At 48.1% G+C, this 19,022-nt stretch overlaps 1 protein-coding gene across 1 annotated transcript in view; it reads left to right on the forward strand.

The window, feature by feature from the left end:
* The window catches only part of ROR2 (receptor tyrosine kinase like orphan receptor 2), a 253,722-nt gene that overhangs the window by 175,273 nt on the left and 59,427 nt on the right, over nt 1-19,022 (forward strand). The window contains exon 2 of the mRNA XM_074954047.1: nt 11,903-11,980. Within this exon, the coding sequence (XP_074810148.1) occupies nt 11,903-11,980 (78 nt within the window). The remainder of the gene's footprint in view (nt 1-11,902; nt 11,981-19,022) is intronic.

Raw genomic sequence — 19,022 nt, forward strand, 5'->3', positions numbered from 1 at the left:
CGAGAGGAGAGGGCTCCTGCCTCATACTGAGAAAGCGGGACAATCAGTGAGTTATCTCAAGTGCCTATACACAAATGCAAGAAGCCTGGGAAACAAGCAGGGAGAACTGGAAGTCCTAATACAGTCAAGGAATTATGATGTGATTGGAATAACAGAGACTTGGTGGGATAACTCACATGACTGGAGTACTGTCATGGATGGATATAAACTGTTCAGGAAGGACAGGCAGGGCAGAAAAGGTTGGGGAGTTGCATTGTATGTAAGGGAGCAGTATGACTGCTCAGAGCTCAAGTATGAAACTTCAGAAAAACCTGAGAATCTCTGGATTAAGTTTAGAAGCATGAGCAATAAGGGTGATGTTGTGGTGGGAGTCTGCTATAGACCACCAGACCAGGGGGATGAGGTGGACGAGGCTTTCTTCCGGCAACTCACGGAAGTTACTAGATCGCAGGCCCTGGTTCTCATTGGAGACTTCAATCACCCTGATATCTGCTGGGAGAGCAATACAGTTGTGCACAGACAATCCAGGAAGTTTTTGGAAAGTGTAGGGGACAATTTCCTGGTGCAAGTGCTTGGAGGAACCAACTAGGGGCAGAGCTCTTCTTGACCTGCTGCTCACAAACCGGGAAGAATTAGTAGGGGAAGCAAAAGTGGATGGGAACCTGGGAGGCAGTGACCATGAGATGGTCGAGTTCAGGATCCTGACACAGGGAAGAAAGGAGAGCAGCAGAATACGGACCCTGGACTTCAGAAAAGCTTACTTTGACTCCCTCAGGGAACTGATGGGCAGGATCCCCTGGGAGAATAACATGAGGGGGAAAGGAGTCCAGGAGAGCTAGCTGTATTTTAAAGAATCCTTATTGAGGTTACAGGGACAAACCATGCCGATGTGTAGAAAGAATGGTAAATATGGCAGGCGACCAGCTTGGCTTAACAGTGAAATCATTGCTGATCTTAAAGACAAGGCATGCAGGAGTGAAATCAGGAAAGCCAAATCACACCTGGAGTTGCAGCTAGCAAGGGATATTAAGAGTAACAAGAAGGGTTTCTTCAGGTATGTTAGCAACAAGAAGAAAGTCAAGGAAAGTGTGGTCCCCTTACTGAATGAGGGAGGCAACCTAGTGACAGAGGATGTGGAAAAAGCTAATGTACTCAATGCTTTTTTTGCCTCTGTCTTCACAAACGTGGTCAGCTCCCAGACTACTGGAAGTAGGCACTGAGCAGCACAGCATGGGGAGGAGGTGACCAGCCCTCTTTGGAGAAAGAAGTGGTTCGGGATTATTTAGAAAAGCTGGACGAGTACAAGTCCATGGGGCCGGATGTGCTGCATCCGAGAGTGCTAAAGAAGTTGGCGAATGTGATTGCAGAGCCATTGGCCATTATCTTTGAAAACTCGTGGCGATGGGGGAAGTCCCGGACGACTGGAAAAAGGCTAATGTAGTGTCAATCTTTAAAAAAGGGAAGGAGGAGGATCCTGGGAGCTGCAGGCCAGTCAGCCTCCCCTCAGTCCCTGGAAAAATCATGGAGCAGGTCCTCAAGGAATCAATTCTGAAGCACTTAGAGGAGAGAAAAGTGATCAGGAACAGTCAGCATGGATTCACCAAGGGCAAGTCATGCCTGACTAATCTAATTGTCTTCTATGATGAGATAACTGGCTCTGTGGATGAGGGGAAAGCAGTGGACATGTTGTTCCTTGACTTTAGCAAAGCTTTTGACACGGTCTCCCACAGTATTCTTGCCAGCAAGTTATAGTAGTATGGGCTGGATGAATGGCCTATAAGGTGGATAGAAAGTTGGCGAGATTGTCAGGTTCAACGGGTAGTGATCAATGGCTCCATGTCTAGTTGGCAGCTGGTATCAAGTGGAGTGCCCCAGGGGTTGGTCCTGGGGCCGGTTTTGTTTAATATCTTCATAAATGATCTGGAGGATGGTGTGGATTGCACTCTCAGCAAGTTTGCAGATGACGCTAAACTGGGAGGAGATGTAGATATGCTGGAGGGTAGGGATAGGACACAGGGGGACCTAGACAAATTAGAGGATTGGGCCAAAAGAAATGTGATGAGGTTCAGCAAGGACAAGTGCAGAGTCCTGCACTTAGGACGGAAGAATCCCATGCACCGCTACAGACTAGGGACCGAATGGCTAGGCAGCAGTTCTGCAGAAAAGGACCTAAGGGTTACAGTGGACGAGAAGCTGGATATGAGTCAACAGTTGTTGCCAAGAAGGCCAGTGGCATTTTGGGATGTATAAGTAGGGGCATTGCCAGCAGATCGAGGGACGTGATCATTCCCCTCTGTTCAGCATTGGTGAGGCCTCATCTGGAGTACTGTGTCCAGTTTTGGGCCCCACACTACAAGAAGGATGTGAAAAAAATTGGAAAACATCCAGCGGAGGGCAACAAAAATGATTAGGGGACTGGAACACATGACTTATGAGGAGAGGCTGAAGGAACTGGGATTGTTTAGTCTGCGGAAGAGAAGAATGAGGGGGGTTTGATAGCTGCTTTCAACTATCTGAAAGGGGGTTCCAAAGAGGATGGCTCTAGACTGTTCTCAGTGGTAGCAGATGACAGAACAAGGAGTAATGGTCTCAAGTTGCAGTGGGGGAGATTTAGGTTGGATATTAGGAAAAACTTTTTCACTAGGAGGGTGGTGAAACACTGGAATGTGTTACCTAGGGAGGTGGTGGAATCTCCTTCCTTGGAAGTTTTTAAGGTCAGGCTTGCCAAAGCCCTGGCTGGGATGATTTAATTGGGGATTGGTCCTGCTTTGAGCAGGGGATTGGACTAGATGACCTCCTGAGGTCCCTTCCAACCCTGATATTCTATGATTTGAAAGCCAGTTTCGTGACTGGCCAGGGTACGGTGTAAAAGTTGTGTTTGTTTCTCTTAAAGTTACCCGCCCCCTATATATATATATATATATATATTAAAGGAAATAAAGTCGCAATTGTTTAAAAACCGTTCTTTATTATTTGTTGCACAAAACATTGAGAGAAAGCAGAAGCTAGACGGGGGAGGGGGGATATTGGGATGGGGGGTGGAGGAGGAGGGAAGGACAAGTCCAGAAACCAAATCAAAATTTAGGATATGCCAGCTTTCTGCTGCTTGTGCAATCCTCTGGGGTTGACTGTGTGGGTCCCCGTAGCCTGCCCCTCACTCCTGTGTTCTTGGGCGTCTGGGTGAGGAGGCTATGGAACTTGGGGAGGAGGGAGGGCAGTTATTCAGGGGCTGCAGCGGCAGTCTGTGGTCTTGCTGCCTTTCCTGCATTAGATCCACCATACAGCGGAGCATGTCAGTTTGCTTCCCCATGAGCTTGACCATAGCATCCTGCCTGATCTCATTGCGCATATCCCTCCTCTCTTCGTATTCATGTAACGCTTTACGCTACTCCGCAATTGTTTGCCTCCATGCATTCAATTGGGCCCTATCAGTGCAGGAGAATTGCATGAGCTCGGCAAACATGTCGTCCCAAGTTCTTTTTTTCTGCCGTCTAATCTGGACCAGCCTCTGGGATGGAGTAGATGGGGCCACATTGAAACATTTGGACCTGCTGCAGGAGGAGAAAAAGGGAGGGTAGTATTTTAAAAGATACATTTTAGAGAACAAAGGGGACACTGTTTCTCAGTGAAACAGGCAATTCATAATACACAGCACATGTTCCTTCTGTACAAGGTCTCATTTTGCCTCTTATACTGAAGTGCCTGCCACTTTGGTGTGAGTAAGCCATCACATGTGGCCAGGCAACAGAATTCAGCTTGCAGGCAGCGGCCAGGCAACGGAATTCAGCTTGCAGGCAGCCTGCGAGCTCTCTGGGATGATTGCTTCACACAACACCCTTCCCCCTTAGAATCATAGAATCATAGAATATCAGGGTTGGAAGGGACCTCAGGAGGTCATCTAGTCCAACCCCCTGCTCAAAGCAGGACCAATCCCCAATCAAATCATCCCAGCCAGGGCTTTGTCAAGCCTGACCTTAAAAACTTCTAAGGAAGGAGATTCTACCACCTCCGTAGGTAACGCATTCCAGTGTTTCACCACGCTCCTAGTGAAAAAGTTTTTCCTAATATCCAACCTAAACCTCCCCCACTGCAACTTGAGACCATTACTCCTTGTCCTGTCATCTTCTACCACTGAGAATAGTCTAGAACCATCCTCTTTGGAACCACCTCTCAGGTAGTTGAAAGCAGCTATCAAATCCCCCCTCATTCTTCTCTTCTGCAGACTAAACAATCCCAGTTCCCTCAGCCTCTCCTCATAAGTCATGTGTTCCAGACCCCTAATCATTTTTGTTGCCCTTCGCTGGACTCTCTCCAATTTATCCACATCCTTCTTGTAGTGTGGGGCCCAAAACTGGACACAGTACTCCAGATGAGGCCTCACCAATGTCGAATAGAGGGGAACGATCACGTCCCTCGATCTGCTCTCTATTCCCCTATTTATACATCCCAAAATGCCATTGGCCTTCTTGGCAACAAGGGCACACTGCTGACTCATATCCAGCTTCTCGTCCACTGTAACCCCTAGGTCCTTTTCCGCAGAACTGCTTCCTAGCCATTCGGTCCCTAGTCTGTAGCTGTGCATTGGGTTCTTCCGTCCTAAGTGCAGGACCCTGCATTTATCCTTATTGAACCTCATCAGGTTTCTTTTGGCCCAATCCTCCAATTTGTCCAGGTCCCTCTGTATCCTATCTCTGCCCTCCAACGTATCTACCACTCCTCCCAGTTTAGTATCATCCACAAATTTGCTAAGAGTGCAATCCACACCATCCTCCAGATCATTTATGAAGATATTGAACAAAACCGGCCCCAGGACCGACCCCTGGGGCACTCCACTTGACACCGGCTGCCAACTAGACATGGAGCCATTGATCACTACCCGTTGAGCCCGACAATCTAGCCAACTTTCTATCCACCTTATAGTACATTCATCCAGCCCATACTTCTTTAACTTGCTGACAAGAATACTGTGGGAGACAGTGTCAAAAGCTTTGCTAAAGTCAAGAAACAATACATCCACTGCTTTCCCTTCATCCACAGAATCAGTAATCTCATCATAGAAGGCGATTAGATTAGTCAGGCATGACCTTCCCTTGGTGAATCCATGCTGACTGTTCCTGATCACTTTCCTCTCGTGTAAGTGCTTCAGGATTGATTCCTTGAGGACCTGCTCCATGATTTTTCCGGGGACTGAGGTGAGGCTGACCGGCCTGTAGTTCCCAGGATCCTCCTTCTTCCCTTTTTTAAAGATTGGCACTACATTAGCCTTTTTCCAGTCATCTGGGACTTCCCCCGTTCGCCACGAGTTTTCAAAGATAATGGCCAATGGCTCTGCAATCACATCCGCCAATTCCTTTAGCACTCTCGGATGCAACTCGTCCGGCCCCATGGACTTGTGCACGTCCAGCTTTTCTAAATAGTCCCTAACCACCCCTTTCTCCACAGAGGGCTGGCCATCTACTCCCCATGTTTCGATGCCCAGCGCAGCAGTCTGGGAGCTGTCCTTGTTCGTGAAGACAGAGGCAAAAAAAGCATTGAGCACATTAGCTTTTTCCACATCCTCTGTCACTAGGTTGCCTCCCTCATTAAGTAAGGGGCCCACACTTTCCTTGGCTTTCTTCTTGTTGCCAACATACCTGAAGAAACCCTTCTTGTTACTCTTGACATCTCTTGCTAGCTGCAGCTCCAGGTGCGATTTGGCCCTCCTGATTTCATTCCTACATGCCCGAGCAATATTTTTATACTCTTCCCTGGTCATATGTCCAACCTTCCACTTCTTGTAAGCTTCTTTTTTATGTTTAAGATCCGCTAGGATTTCATCATTAAGCCAAGCTGGTCGCCTGCCATATTTACTATTCTTTCGACTCATCGGGATGGTTTGTCCCTGTAACCTCAACAGGGATTCCTTGAAATACAGCCAGCTCTCCTGGACTCCTTTCCCCTTCATGTTAGTCCCCCAGGGGATCTTACCCATCTGCTCCCTGAGGGAGTCAGAGTCTGCTTTCCTGAAGTCCAGGGTCCATATCCTGCTGTTTACCTTTCTTCCCTGTGTCAGGATCCTGAACTCGACCATCTCATGGTCACTGCCTCCCAGATTCCCATCCACTTTTGCTTCCCCCACTAATTCTTCCCTGTTTGTGAGCAGGAGGTCAAGAAAAGCTCCCCCCCTAGTTGGCTCGTCTAGCACTTGTACCAGGAAATTGTCCCCTACGCTTTCCAAAAACTTCCTGGATTGTCTATGCACCGCTGTATTGCTCTCCCAGCAAATATCAGGAAAATTAAAGTCACCCATGAGAACCAGGGCGTGCGATCTAGTAGCTTCTGCGAGTTGCCGGAAGAAAGCCTCATCCACCTCATCCCCCTGGTCCGGTGGTCTATAGCAGACTCCCATCACTCTTGTTGCTCACACTTCTAAACTTAATCCAGAGACACTCAGGTTTTTCTGCAGTTTCCTACCGGAGCTCTGAGCAGTCATACTGCTCCCTTACATACAGTGCTACTCCCCCACCTTTTCTGCCCTGCCTGTCCTTCCTGAACAGTTTATAACCATCCATGACAGTACTCCAGTCATGTGAGTTATCCCACCAAGTCTCTGTTATTCCAATCACATCATAATTCCTTGACTGTATTAGGACTTCCAGTTCTCCCTGCTTGTTTCCCAGGCTTCTTGCATTTGTGTATAGGCACTTGAGATAACTCACTGATTGTCCCGCTTTCTCAGTATGAGGCAGGAGCCCTCCCCTCACTTACGTTCCTGCCTGTCCTTCCTCCCGGTATCCCGATTTCCCACTTACCTCAGGGCTTTGGTCTCCTTCCCTCGGTGAACCTAGTTTAAAGCCCTCCTTACTAGGTTAGCCAGCCTGCTCACAAAGATGCTCTTCCCTCTCTTCGTAAGATGGAGCCCGTCTCTGCCCAGCACTCCTCCTTCATGGAACACCATCCCATGGTCAAAGAATCCAAAGCCTTCTCTCCGACACCACCTGCGTAGCCATTCGTTGACTTCCACGATTCGACGGTCCCTGCCCTGGCCTTTTCCTTCCACGGGGAGGATGGACGAGAACACCACTTGCGCCTCAAACTCCTTTATCCTTCTTCCCAGAGCCACGTAGTCCGCAGTGATCCGCTCAAAGTCATTCTTGGCAGTATCATTGGTGCCCACGTGGAGAAGCAGGAAGGGGTAGCGATCCGAGGGCTTGATGAGTCTCGGCAGTCTCTCCGTCACATCGCGAATCTTAGCCCCTGGCAAGCAGCAGACTTCTCGGTTTTCCCTGTCAGGGCGGCAGATAGATGACTCAGTCCCCCGGAGGAGAGAGTCCCCGACCACCACCACCCGCCTCCTTCTCTTGGGAGTGGTGGTCGTGGAACCCCCAACCTCAGGACATCGTATCTCATGCCTTCCAACCAGCGGAGTCTCCTTCTGCTTTCTCCCCCCAGACGTATCATCTGGTCCACTCTCCGCAATGGTACCTGTGGAGAGAACATGAAAGCGGTTAGTTACCTGTGTCTGCGTTGCTGGAACTCGGACATTCCCCCTTTGTCTTCTGGAGGTCACATGTTGCCAAGCTTCTTCACTGGCCTCTTGGCTCCGCTGTGCAACCTGCTCTAAATCTTTAGAGCTTTGCGCCTGTAGAAGCATATCCTGACGTTTGTCCAGAAAATCCTCAGATTCTCGTATGCAACGCAGGGTCGTTATCTGTTGCTCCAGACCTTCAATCTTCTCTTCCAATATGGAGACCAGCTTGCACTTTGTACAGACAAAGTCGCTTCTGTCCTGTGGAAGAAAGACAAACATGGCACATCCAGTGCAGGTCACAACAGTTGAACCCCCCCCCTTCCATATCACCTTCCTACTATGAGCTTCCTCGGAGAAGTTGGCAAGATGTAAGCCTCACTGGGCTCACTCCAGGCGAACTCCCAGGCAAACTCCTGCTGTGTGCTGCTCTGCTGTCCCCCACTGCTCAGCTGGTTTGCCGCCACACAGCTGGTTCGCGAAGCTCTGGCTATTTTTAAACAGCCAGGCTTCCCTGAAACAAACAAACAAACAGACAGCCCCAAGGCCCGCCCCCTGCAGGCTACCAGCCAATCAGACACTCGCTCAGGCTCTCACACTGCCCTCCCAGAAAACACACACACGCTCGGATACTTACTCAGCAAACAAGCACTCGGATACTCACCAATCCCACTTCCCCCCACCCCCCACCCCGCAGGGCTCTGATGAGGCTCTGAGCAGGGATGAGCCCTTTAAACTAAATGCGAACAGCCCAGCACGACTAGGTTTCCTGCCACCCCCTGCGTGGCTCCAATCAAGCTCTCACTCACCAGAAGTGCCTTCTCCAGGGTCATGGTCTGGGAGCATGCTTCGGGAGTAGGGGGAGGGTATTGGCTCCATCGTTAAGAATAGTTCCTGGCTAGGGGGGAAAACAGATCCCCCGCTTGCTGCCTGTGCACCGTCATCCTCCTCCTCTTTGTCCTCCAAAAACTCATCCTCCTCGCTCCGTGCTACTCCCCCCTTGCAGGTGTCCACGGACAGTAGTGGGGTAGTGGTGTCATCACCCCCCATAATTTGCATGCAGCTCACGGTAGAAGCAGCATGTTTGGGGCTGTGACCCAGAGCGCCCGTTTGCCTCCCTGGCTTTTTGGTACGCTTGCCTGAGCTCCTTGATTTATGTACGACGCAGCTCTGTGTCCCTGGAGTAGCCTCTTTCCGGCATGGCCCTGGAGACTTTAGCATACATATTTGCGTTCCTTTTTTTGGAACATAGTTCTGCCATAACAGATTCATCTCCCCAACATGCAATGAGATCCAGTACCTTCCGTTCGGACCATGCTGGAGCTCGTCTGCGAATCCGGGACTGCGTGATTGCCTGTGATGGTGGACTCTGCATGGTCACCTGTGATGGTGGTGACCAAACAGGAAATTCAAAAGTTCCTGGGGCTTTTACTGCCTACCTGGCTAGTGCATCAGAGTTCAGTGTGTTGTCCAGAGCGGTCACAAGGGAGCATTCTGGGATAGCTCCCAGAGGCCAATATCATCGAATTGTGTCCACAGTACCTGTAACCCGGAACTGCGATCTCGATTTTAGTGCTACTCCACTTGCCGAGGTGGAGTACAGAAATCGGAGTAAAGAGCCCTTTAAATCGAAAAAAACTGGTTTGGTCATGTGGACGGAACCAGTTTTATTTTGAGGTAACTCGGATAATTCTGAAATAACCGCGTACTGTAGACCAGGTCTAACAAATTTATTTGAGCATAAGCTTTCGTGTGCTCAAATAAATTTGTGAGTCTCTAAGGTGCCCCAAGTACTCCTTTTCTTTTTGCGGATACAGACTAACACGGCTGCTACTCTGAAACCTTTGTATTCTCTGTTGTAATTGAAATCAATATATTTGAAAATGTAGAAAAACATTCAAAAATATTTATAATAAATTTAAATTGGTATTCTGTTGTTAGCACTGTGATTAAAACCATGATTAATTGCTACTATTTTTATCTTGTCATTAATTGTGATTATTTTTAATCGCTTGACAGCCCTAATTAAAAGTAAGAGTTCATAATAAATATGGTTTAAAAAAGAAAACTTTCAGATTAAAATATTTAAAAGATAAAATGTTTCTTTCATTATAGTGACAGTTGAAAATGGCAGATCTGTTTCGGATTTATAATTTACAGCCCACACAGAGCATTTTTCAATTTAACATTGCTTAGTCATGGAGACTTTGCTGGTGTATACTGTCTGTGGTTTGCAGTTATTTTCTGATAAGGCACATCTGGAGACAAATGTTTTTGCCAGATGTAAACATACCAAGCACAAGGAGGAATTACATAAAACTATTATTAAAGCATTTTAAAATCAGCAGATGCTTTTTCTCATTCCATTCTAATGTGAGAGTTAAAAAACACCAACTAGGGATGTGGGTGTGGGAAGAGAGAGACCGCTCTGTATAGGCTTCTCATGTTTGTCCCTTTTGAGAATCCCACTTAACTGATAAAGGAATGCAGAAAACACAGGAAATGAAGTTGAGCATAGATCAATAACATAAAAAAAATAGTCAAGGACACTTAAATCATTGCATGGGCATTGAACATTCCATAGAGGAGTGTGAATGTAGGTCATCATGTATCATAACTGCGCCTGTCCAAAATTTTATTTGTAAAACTGTCCTGTTCTTTTGTAATTCTCAGTGTACTCCGATCACTTGAAGTCATCAGTTGAGAGCATAACATTGAGAACAGGCTGGGTTTATGCACATGTGACTCAAAGACCACCTCTCCAGGATTGTCACACTCTGCCTTCCCCTCCAACTCTTGGTATGAGGCTTTGGCTTCACTGCCAAAAAAAAAAAAAAAAGTGTGATTTTACAGCAGAATAATTAACATGCATTAGCTGTCCCACTGTAACAATCCTAGTGGAGACAAGGGAGTGTAATTTTACCAAGGTAGCTAGGTGAAGTGAACCACAGGAAAGAGTATAGGATTATGAAGTAGGTTTTGCCTGGATCCACAAAGGGACTTGGGCACATTGAAAGACACTGGAATCCTTAAAGCTTGAGTTAGGTGCTCCCGATACAATGTGTGGGGAGAGAGAGGTGCTTGCGAATGGCAGCCATAACAGCCAGCACACTAGCCAATGGGAGATGTCAGTGAGGGGTATTCCCAAGCCCCACCTCCTCACAGAGTTCAGTGCCCAACATCTGAGCTGCAGGGAGGCACCTATCTCTGCTTGAGCTGGGAACCCCTCTGGTGGAGTTAGTGGCTGAGCTGTTTCTTGCGAGAAGTAGGTTTAGTGAAAGCAGCTCTATAACTGTATCTCTTATAAATCCACCCCCTCCCTGTTGCTGAAAGAATGTTTAAAACAAAAAAAGTCAAAACCCTGCAACAGTAGTCATAATTTTCGCAAAAACCGTAAAAATAATAAAAAAAAACCCCTCTGTATGCTGTCCCTACTGCTCTTCAGGAGCAGCCAACTAACAGTTTCCAGTGCTGTGCTGTGATATTGTATACTGGTGCGTAAACAAAAAGTTGAACAAAAAGATATTAATTTCAACACCATTTGGAATATTGGGGTGGGGAGGAAGAGAGTTCAGTGTGCTGGTTTGACCTAGAGTAAATGGTGGATTCTCTGTAAATCTTTAAATCAAGATTTGAGGACTTCAGTAACTAAGCCAGAGGTTATGGGTTTATTTCAGAAGTGGGCAGGTTTGTGGCTTGCAATGTGCGGGAGGTCAGACTAGATGATCATGATGGTCCCTTCTGGCCTTAGTCTGAGTGTGCGCTAATGGTAAAATGATAGAACTGGCTGGGGAAAATACTAGATTTTCAAGCCCCCAGTTCTAAGAGACTTTTACAAATAGCAAATAATGTGTAGTTATAAAACACTCTGATTTGAATTCTTTTGCTGTCTTTCAATGCCTTGGTGGGTGGTTAGATCATCATTCAAAAGGTGGTGTTGGGGCTGGGAAGCACAAGGCATCAGAGATGGGTCTAACCTGTGAAAATATAATTTAAATGAATGTAATATATTCTCAAAAGTAAGTCTTATGCCATGTTTTGCTCAAGAATGTCAACAGAGTTTCACTACTGAGTAATCTGGTATGACAAAGGCGGTTTGCAGAAAGTATTTGAATTTTATTTTTTGTGTGTGGATAGAACTGTAACACACTTTTTAATGCTGTCACTATGTCAAGCACAATACCTTCAATTTGTTGTGCTGAATAGATCTTATAGTCAATAAGGGCTAATTCCTGATCCCCTTGAAGTCAATGGGAATTTTGCCACAGGCTTCAGTGGGACCAAGTTTTGGCCCCAAGTGAGTTTAAGTACCCAATATTTTTATTCTGTTCAAGAAGAGAAAGATCAACTCAATCTCAACTGGTTTAAAATTTCAGTGGTTTATTTTTCACTTAGGTGAAATGGAGATACCAGATTCCAATGATCCTCTGAGTCAAGTGGATGGACATGACAGGCAAATTCCAACACCTAAAGGTAAAAATAAGAATGATTTCAATTCTTTTCTTCTTTTGAGTAAAAGTGTACTTTAAAATGTACTATGCAAAGGAGTCATTTTTGTTATGTACTTCCTTTGTTTATCCAAGCATCAATATGTTGTGAGAAAGATAGGGCATGTCTACACAAACACTTACTGCCTGACAAGCCAGGGTTTAAATCTACAGTACTCCAGCATTCTGCACGCTAACTGTCCATGTGGACCCTACTGATGTGCACTAAAAGTTCCATAGTGTGCACTGACATACTGCTGTACCACAGGGCTTGCCCATGTTGTGTCCCAAATCTGACTTAATATTGGTATGGAAAATACTCACCCTCATCAGTGATCTCATCTAGATTCCAGGAGTCTCATGATTAATTTTTGTTTAAACTTTCCTTCAGAAACGTGTTGGGTAATTTGATGACTGAACCACAAAAAAACAAAAAATAGTAGTTTCTGTTACATACTCAATAAAACTATATCATTCTGTTACTCCATAGGGAGCATAAAAAGTGACATACCTATGAGATGCTACATTCCAGTTTGGATACAATCTCAGGAAATGCATGTTTGCATTACTTACCTGTATTTTGACATGACTGTTTTTGGTAATGTCTTTCTGCCAGCTCCCTTACCACATACAATACTAAAGCAAGGTCACAGTGGGGAAAGGAAAACAGTGACAAAGCCCCAAAACTGCCACTATATAAAGGATGCTATAAACAAGCAAAATACTATTAATTGACGAGAATAATGGTCATGATGTAGTATCATTAAATATCATACTGCTGATAATATTACAGAGCAGGGATTTGAGGAGGAGATGGGGACAGAATCATATGGCCCTTTTGAAATTATTGCATCCTGGGGAGTAACAAGCATATTTTTCAGCAAAGCTGCTATTTAACTTTTCTTTTTTCTCTTGTTGGGGGAGAGTTTTATTTCGTATTTAGTGTTGAGTTTATATATCTTCATTGGTTTAACAGTTTTCTTTGTGTGCAATAACTCCGTCTCTCTCTCCTTCTTGCTGTGGCAAGGTTTTCTTTCCCAATGGTTGGATTTTCTTGGTCATAGTTAGTGTACATAGCTCTTAGTTAGTGTTAGTGTATATAGTAGTTGTCCCTGTCATCAAGGGACTGTTTGCCCCAAGGGCTGGACATGTCCTGTTCCCCAGGCTTCAAGCCATGTGCCTCTTGCTGCAAGCCGATGCCGTACACTAGCTGTCTAAAGTGGTTGGGGAGTCTCACGTCAGAGAGAAGGGCCAGATCTGCAGGGACTTCAAACCCCATACCAGAAAGGACAGGGAAATTCAAATGAAAGCCGTTCTTATGGAGATGGCCCTCAAACCAGCCTCAGAACTAAGCCTCTCCGAATCAGCACCGAGCACTCCTCCAGTACCATGTGCTTCCCAGCACCATTCTCCATTCCCGGTGCTGAATAGAGACAAGCAGGAAGGAGCTGGCATAGTGAGACCTGCATCGGTCCACTTGTCCTCCCCCAAGCCACTGATGGCTCCACAGACTCCGCCTAGAGTACCTTCCACAGAATCCCATGAGCAGCCATGTAGCCAGATGGTTCCTGGCCCTCTTGACACCGGAGGCTTTTCAGGTTGCGAAGGATCTGCTGTCCCTCCTGATCCCGCTGACTCCTAAGGCCCCTGCCGGCGAGGGCAACCAGGGTCAGAAGGGAAGAAGTCCATCAAGCTCCGTCCCAGTATGAGGCACCGTCCTGAGGCAAGCCCTCCATGGTATCAGTCATGGTCACTGTCCTGACACTGGTCCCCAGTCTCTCAGCACTGACGAATAGTGGAAGCGAGTACTGCACCACCATGGTCTCCAAGGAAAGAATCCTCTTAGGAGTTGGAAGGAGTGAAGGATTCCCCTTCAAAGACCTGTCGATACCCAGCCTCCAGATTTTGGTACCGGCCCTCCCGCCGGCACCTAGCCACCAGGCCACTGGCCAATGTACTGGAACCTCTGGGGGTTTCCACAGATACCAGGATCCCCTTCCCACTACTCGACTTGGTGGTGTCAGAAAGGTGGGCCACTACCTCATCCACCGGGCACTGGATTCCAGCATCGATCCCAGTGCCGATGTTCAGCAGGTGGTTGCAGTGGATGTATTCAAAGCAGAGGAAGAGGAAGGAGCCCCTCCTCCAGCACAGGCCGCCTCCTCCTCCTCCCCGGATGAGGCAGTTGTAGGCCCTAGTACCCTGCTCCCTCAAGACGACTTCAGGGCCCACCAGGACCTCCTGAAAACGTTGATGGCGAACTTGGGTCTGGAGGTGGAAGAGCTTAAGGAGTTGGTGTAGAGCCTGATGGACATCCTGGCTGCCGCTCCTCCCTCCAGCATGGCCTTACCCATAAATAAGGTAGTGTTGGGGCCCGTTAAGACACTGTGGCAGACCCCTTCTTCTCTGCCCCCCACCTCAAAGAAGGCAGAAAACAAATACTATGTCCCAGCAAGCGGGTTTGACTTCCTTTATTCGCACTTTCCCCTGGGATCCCTGGTAGTGTCGGTGGTGAATGAGCAGGGTAGACAGGGGCAGTTGAGTGCTACCCCCAAAAATAAAGAAGCTAAGAGACTGGACTTCTTTGGATAGAAGGTTTATTCAATGGGCAGTTTCCAATGTAGTGGAAAATTAACCTCTCGTCTTTTAGGAGTCAGAATCGCCTGAGGCTTTTTATTTTATGCAAGCATATATGCAAGGAGAGTCAGCATAGCCCCACGCAGGGTGGCAAGCTGCTCTGTTTTCCATACACTTCAACAGACTTATATAGGGTTTTCAGTAGCATTCTCGAACAATACACTTCTGCATGGATACTTTTCCACAGACCCTTCCAATAATGCCTTATAAGGACAAGATCATACATATTGCAGCAATAAGCAACTTTTCCAGTTTAAGCAAGCTTTGAGGGTAAATCATAGGCCAAGTGCAGTTAACAGTAGGCCATAACAATATTGCGGTTAGGGGAATTTTAAGCGGAACTGGCTGGATAGTCGGGCTTTCAGAAACTCTTTTGCTGCCATATTTTCTCTTGGCCACCCACTAAGATGACCTTTATTCATCTTTCCTTAGCACATACTATTATCCTGCAATAGGGAGTTCTTAAAAAAAAATTGGAAAGGTTTTATTAGATTATTTTTCTTCCACACCAACTATGTATCTCCAACCAGTAGGCTCTACTGGGGAGGTACAGTTTTAATCTGTGGGACTCGCTGTCCAAATGTAAAGACTCCCTCCCACAGGAATCAAGGCAGGAATTTATGGCCATCTTGGAGGAGGACAAGACTGTGGCCAGAACTTCCCTTTAGGCAGTTCTGTATGTGGCCAACTCAGCAGCCAGGACTATGGCTTCAGCTGTCACCATGAGACCCTGTTTGTGGCTTCAATTGTCTGGCCTTGCTCATGGGGTTTAGAAGACTGTCCAAGACCTCCCCTTTGAAGGCTCCTCCCTGTTTTCTGAGTAGACAGACTTGAAGCTCCACAACTTCAAGGACTCAAGAATTACACTTTGTGAATTAGGCTTTTATACGCCACCAGCCTCCAGGAAGCTCTTTAGGCACCAGCAACCTTCCAGGTTCGCGCACCGTCCAAGCAGGAGCCCTACAGAAGTAAGGGGAAGGATTGTAAACGACAACAACCCCTCCCTTCTACCTCTGCCTCCCAGTCAGGCTCTCACAGATACTCTGGTGGGGCCAGCAGGCCTTTTGAAGGTATGCCCAAGGGCATTATACCAGTCTCAGCTCCAGATGCGCCTCCTCTTTTGTTTTTGGACACCTGTCACCCTTCAGCCCAGCATGATCCTATATAACATCAGACAGTTGGATATTGAGTACAGTAACAGCTGGTTACACCCTTCAATTTTCATCCACCCCTCACGAGCAGCTTCTCATCTAGGAGGTGCAAGCCCTCCAATGCGTGGAGCTGGTGGAGGAGGTTCCTCGAGCCCTGATCCCGAAGACCATGGGGGGACTACTGCCTATCCTGGACCTGCATGGCCTCAACAAATATCTCGAGAAAGTGAGGTTCTCCATGGACTCTCTGGCCTCCATCATTGCCTCCCTGGATCCAGGAGACTGTTACTCCACCCTTGACTTAAAGGATGCCTATTTCCACATCTCTATCTTCTACAGCCACAGAAGATTCTTCAGGTTCATGGTGGGGTAACGCCACTACCAATACACTACTCTTCCCTTCTGTCTGTCAGCAGCCCCATGGGTTTTGACTAAGCGTATGGTGGTGATGGCAGCCTTCCTCAGGCTTCGAAGCATGCAAGTCTATCCATACCTTGATGACAGGTTGATCATAGGTCGGTCATTGGCTCAGCTGCGGCATAGTATCAGCACAGTACAGGTCACCTTCCACGCACTGGGTCTATTGATAAACGAGCAGAAGTCAACCCTGGTCCCGGTTCAGAGAATAGAGTTCATCGAGGCATTGCTCGATTCAGCCCAGGCCATGGCCTCCCTACCGGCTGCCCGTTTCCAAGCTATGTTGGACCAGATTTCCAAAGTCATGATCCACCCACTAACGACAGCTCGGGTCTGCCTCAAGCTGTTGGGTGACATGATGGGTGACATGGCATGCACCTACATGGTATAGCACACAAGGCTGTACCTCAGACACCTTTGGATGTGGCTGGTGTCAGTCTACTCTCCTAGCAGACACCTTCTGGACTTGATACTCATGATTTCACCTCTGGTCCTCGCTTCACTGACCTGGTGGAGAGACCCAGGATCTATAATGAAAGGGTGCATTTTGCTGCCCCTCATCCATCAGTAACCTTGGTCTCAGATGTGTCAGATCTGGGGCGTCAGACCTTGGCAGTGTCAGGAACCAGGGCCTCTAGTCCCAGGAAGAACTCTCCCTGCATCTAAATGTCAGGGAACTCTACGGTACGCTTGGCTTGCCAGGTGCTCCTTCCCCAGATCTCAGGCAAAGTGGTGCAGGTCTTGACAGACAACACGGCATCAATGTTTTACACATCAGTGGTCACCAACCCGTAGATTGCGACAGATTGGTCGATCCTGGAGCCTCTGCCAGTTGATGGCAATCTCTGGCTGCTAAAAGTCCGGTGGTATAATGGGGCTGCCGCTAAGGCAGGCTCCCTGCCTGCCCTGGCCTCAGGCCTCTCCCGGAAGCGGCCAGCATGCCTCAGCGGCCCTGGGGTGGGCATGGGGGGCAGTGGTCTCCGCATACTGCTCCTGCCTGCAAGCACCACTGCTGCATCTCCCATTGGCTGGGAATGGGGAACTGCAGCCAATGGGAGCTGCAGGGGCAGTGCTTGCAGAGAGAGAAAATGCACAGAGCCATGTGCCTGCCCCCGGGGCCATAGGAGCACGTTGGCCCCTTCCAGGAGCGGTGTGTGGGGCTGGGGCAGGCAGGGAGCCTCCTGGGAGTCACCTGAGGTAAGTGCCGCCCAGTGGGAGCCCAGTCCTGAGCCCCCTCCCAGAGCCAGCACCCCATACCCCTCCTGCACCTCAGCACTCTGCCCCAATCTGGAGCCCCCTCCTGCACCCAAACTCCATCTCAGAGCTTGCTCCCCTCATCCCCTCCTGCATCCCAACTCCCTGCCCCAGGATAAGTCCAGAGGCGCCTCCCACACTCCGAACCCCTCGGTCCCAGCCCAGAGCCCACACCTCCAGCCCCAACCCGGTGAAAGTGGGGATGGGGGGGCTTCGGGGAAGTGGCGGGGACTCAGGGAAGGGGCAGGGTAGATCCTGGGTTGCACTTAAATTCAAAAAGTGATCTTGTGTGTAAAAAGGTTGGAGACCACTGTTTTACATCAACAAGCAGGGAGGGACTCAATCTTCAGCCCTGTGCCAAGAGGCCCACAGGCTGTGGGACTTCGGGCGTGAAATACTCTATTCATCTTGAGGCGTCACATCTCCCAGGAGTCTGAAATATGATGGTGGATAGCCTCAGCAGATCCTTTTCCTCTCACCACAAATGGTCTCTTCACCCAGTGCTAGTCAGTGTCATCTTCAAGAAGTGGGGGTCCCCCCAGGTGGACCTGTTTGCCACCAGACACAGCAGGAAATGCCATCAGTTCAGTTCACTGCACGGGCACAGCATGGGCTCCCTCTCCGATGCCTTCCTGCTCTTGTGGGCAGATTGCCTACTGTATGTCTTCCCACCTGTTCCCTTGGTTCACAAGGTCTTCCTAAAGATCAAACGGGACAAGGCGAAGGTTATCCTGATAACTCCTGCGCTGTCACGCCAGCATTGGTTCGTGTAACAGGGCGTAGCAGGGGCGCCCTCCCCCCCTTTGCTCCTGCTTCTACTATGTTCCAAAAACCACTCAGAGACATTCTGGCTCAGCGATCACTGGTGCAGTTTATTTACAGCATGTAATCTCACCACTTCTCACCATCTACAGCTGGGGGTTTCAGCCTTAAGGAATTCTCAATCTCTGCAGTCAGGAAGGAAGAGCTACCTCTCTCCTTCCACTCTCTGGCTTCCCCCTTTCTGTCTGTTGGCTCAGGGATTCCTGCCCAGCATCTTGTCACAGTTCGGTATGTTTCTGAACCTCTCAGTGGCAGTTCCACTCATGCTCCCACCCTGCCTGGTCTTGATTTCACAAGACCACGGATGGTTGCTTGGCCTGAACCTCACCTCCCTGCACCTGATGGCATGGTTGCTGAACCCTGAAGAGTAGGCCTGCTTGGAACAAGTTCAACAGGTCTTGCTAGGTAGTAGAAAGCCTTCCACCAGGACTACCTACTTGGCCAAGTGGAGACATTTCATTTGTTGGGCCTCTGAATAGAATCTCTCTCCATTCCGGTCCTCTCTGTAATCTATCTTGGATGATCTGCTCCACCCAAAGCATCAAGGTCTGTGTCATAAATAGAAAGGGAAGGGTAAACCCCTTTAAAATCCCTCCTGGCCAGAGGAAATCTCCTCTCACCTGTAAAGGGTTAAGAAGCTAAAGGTAACCTCGCTGGCACCTGACCAAAATGACCAATGAGGAGACAAGATACTTTCAAAAGCTGGGAGGAGGGAGAGAAACAAAGGGTTTGTGTGTCTGTCTACAT

This window comes from Natator depressus, chromosome 5 (genome assembly GCF_965152275.1).
Source record: "Natator depressus isolate rNatDep1 chromosome 5, rNatDep2.hap1, whole genome shotgun sequence".
In the NCBI taxonomy this organism is placed as follows: domain Eukaryota; kingdom Metazoa; phylum Chordata; order Testudines; family Cheloniidae; genus Natator; species Natator depressus.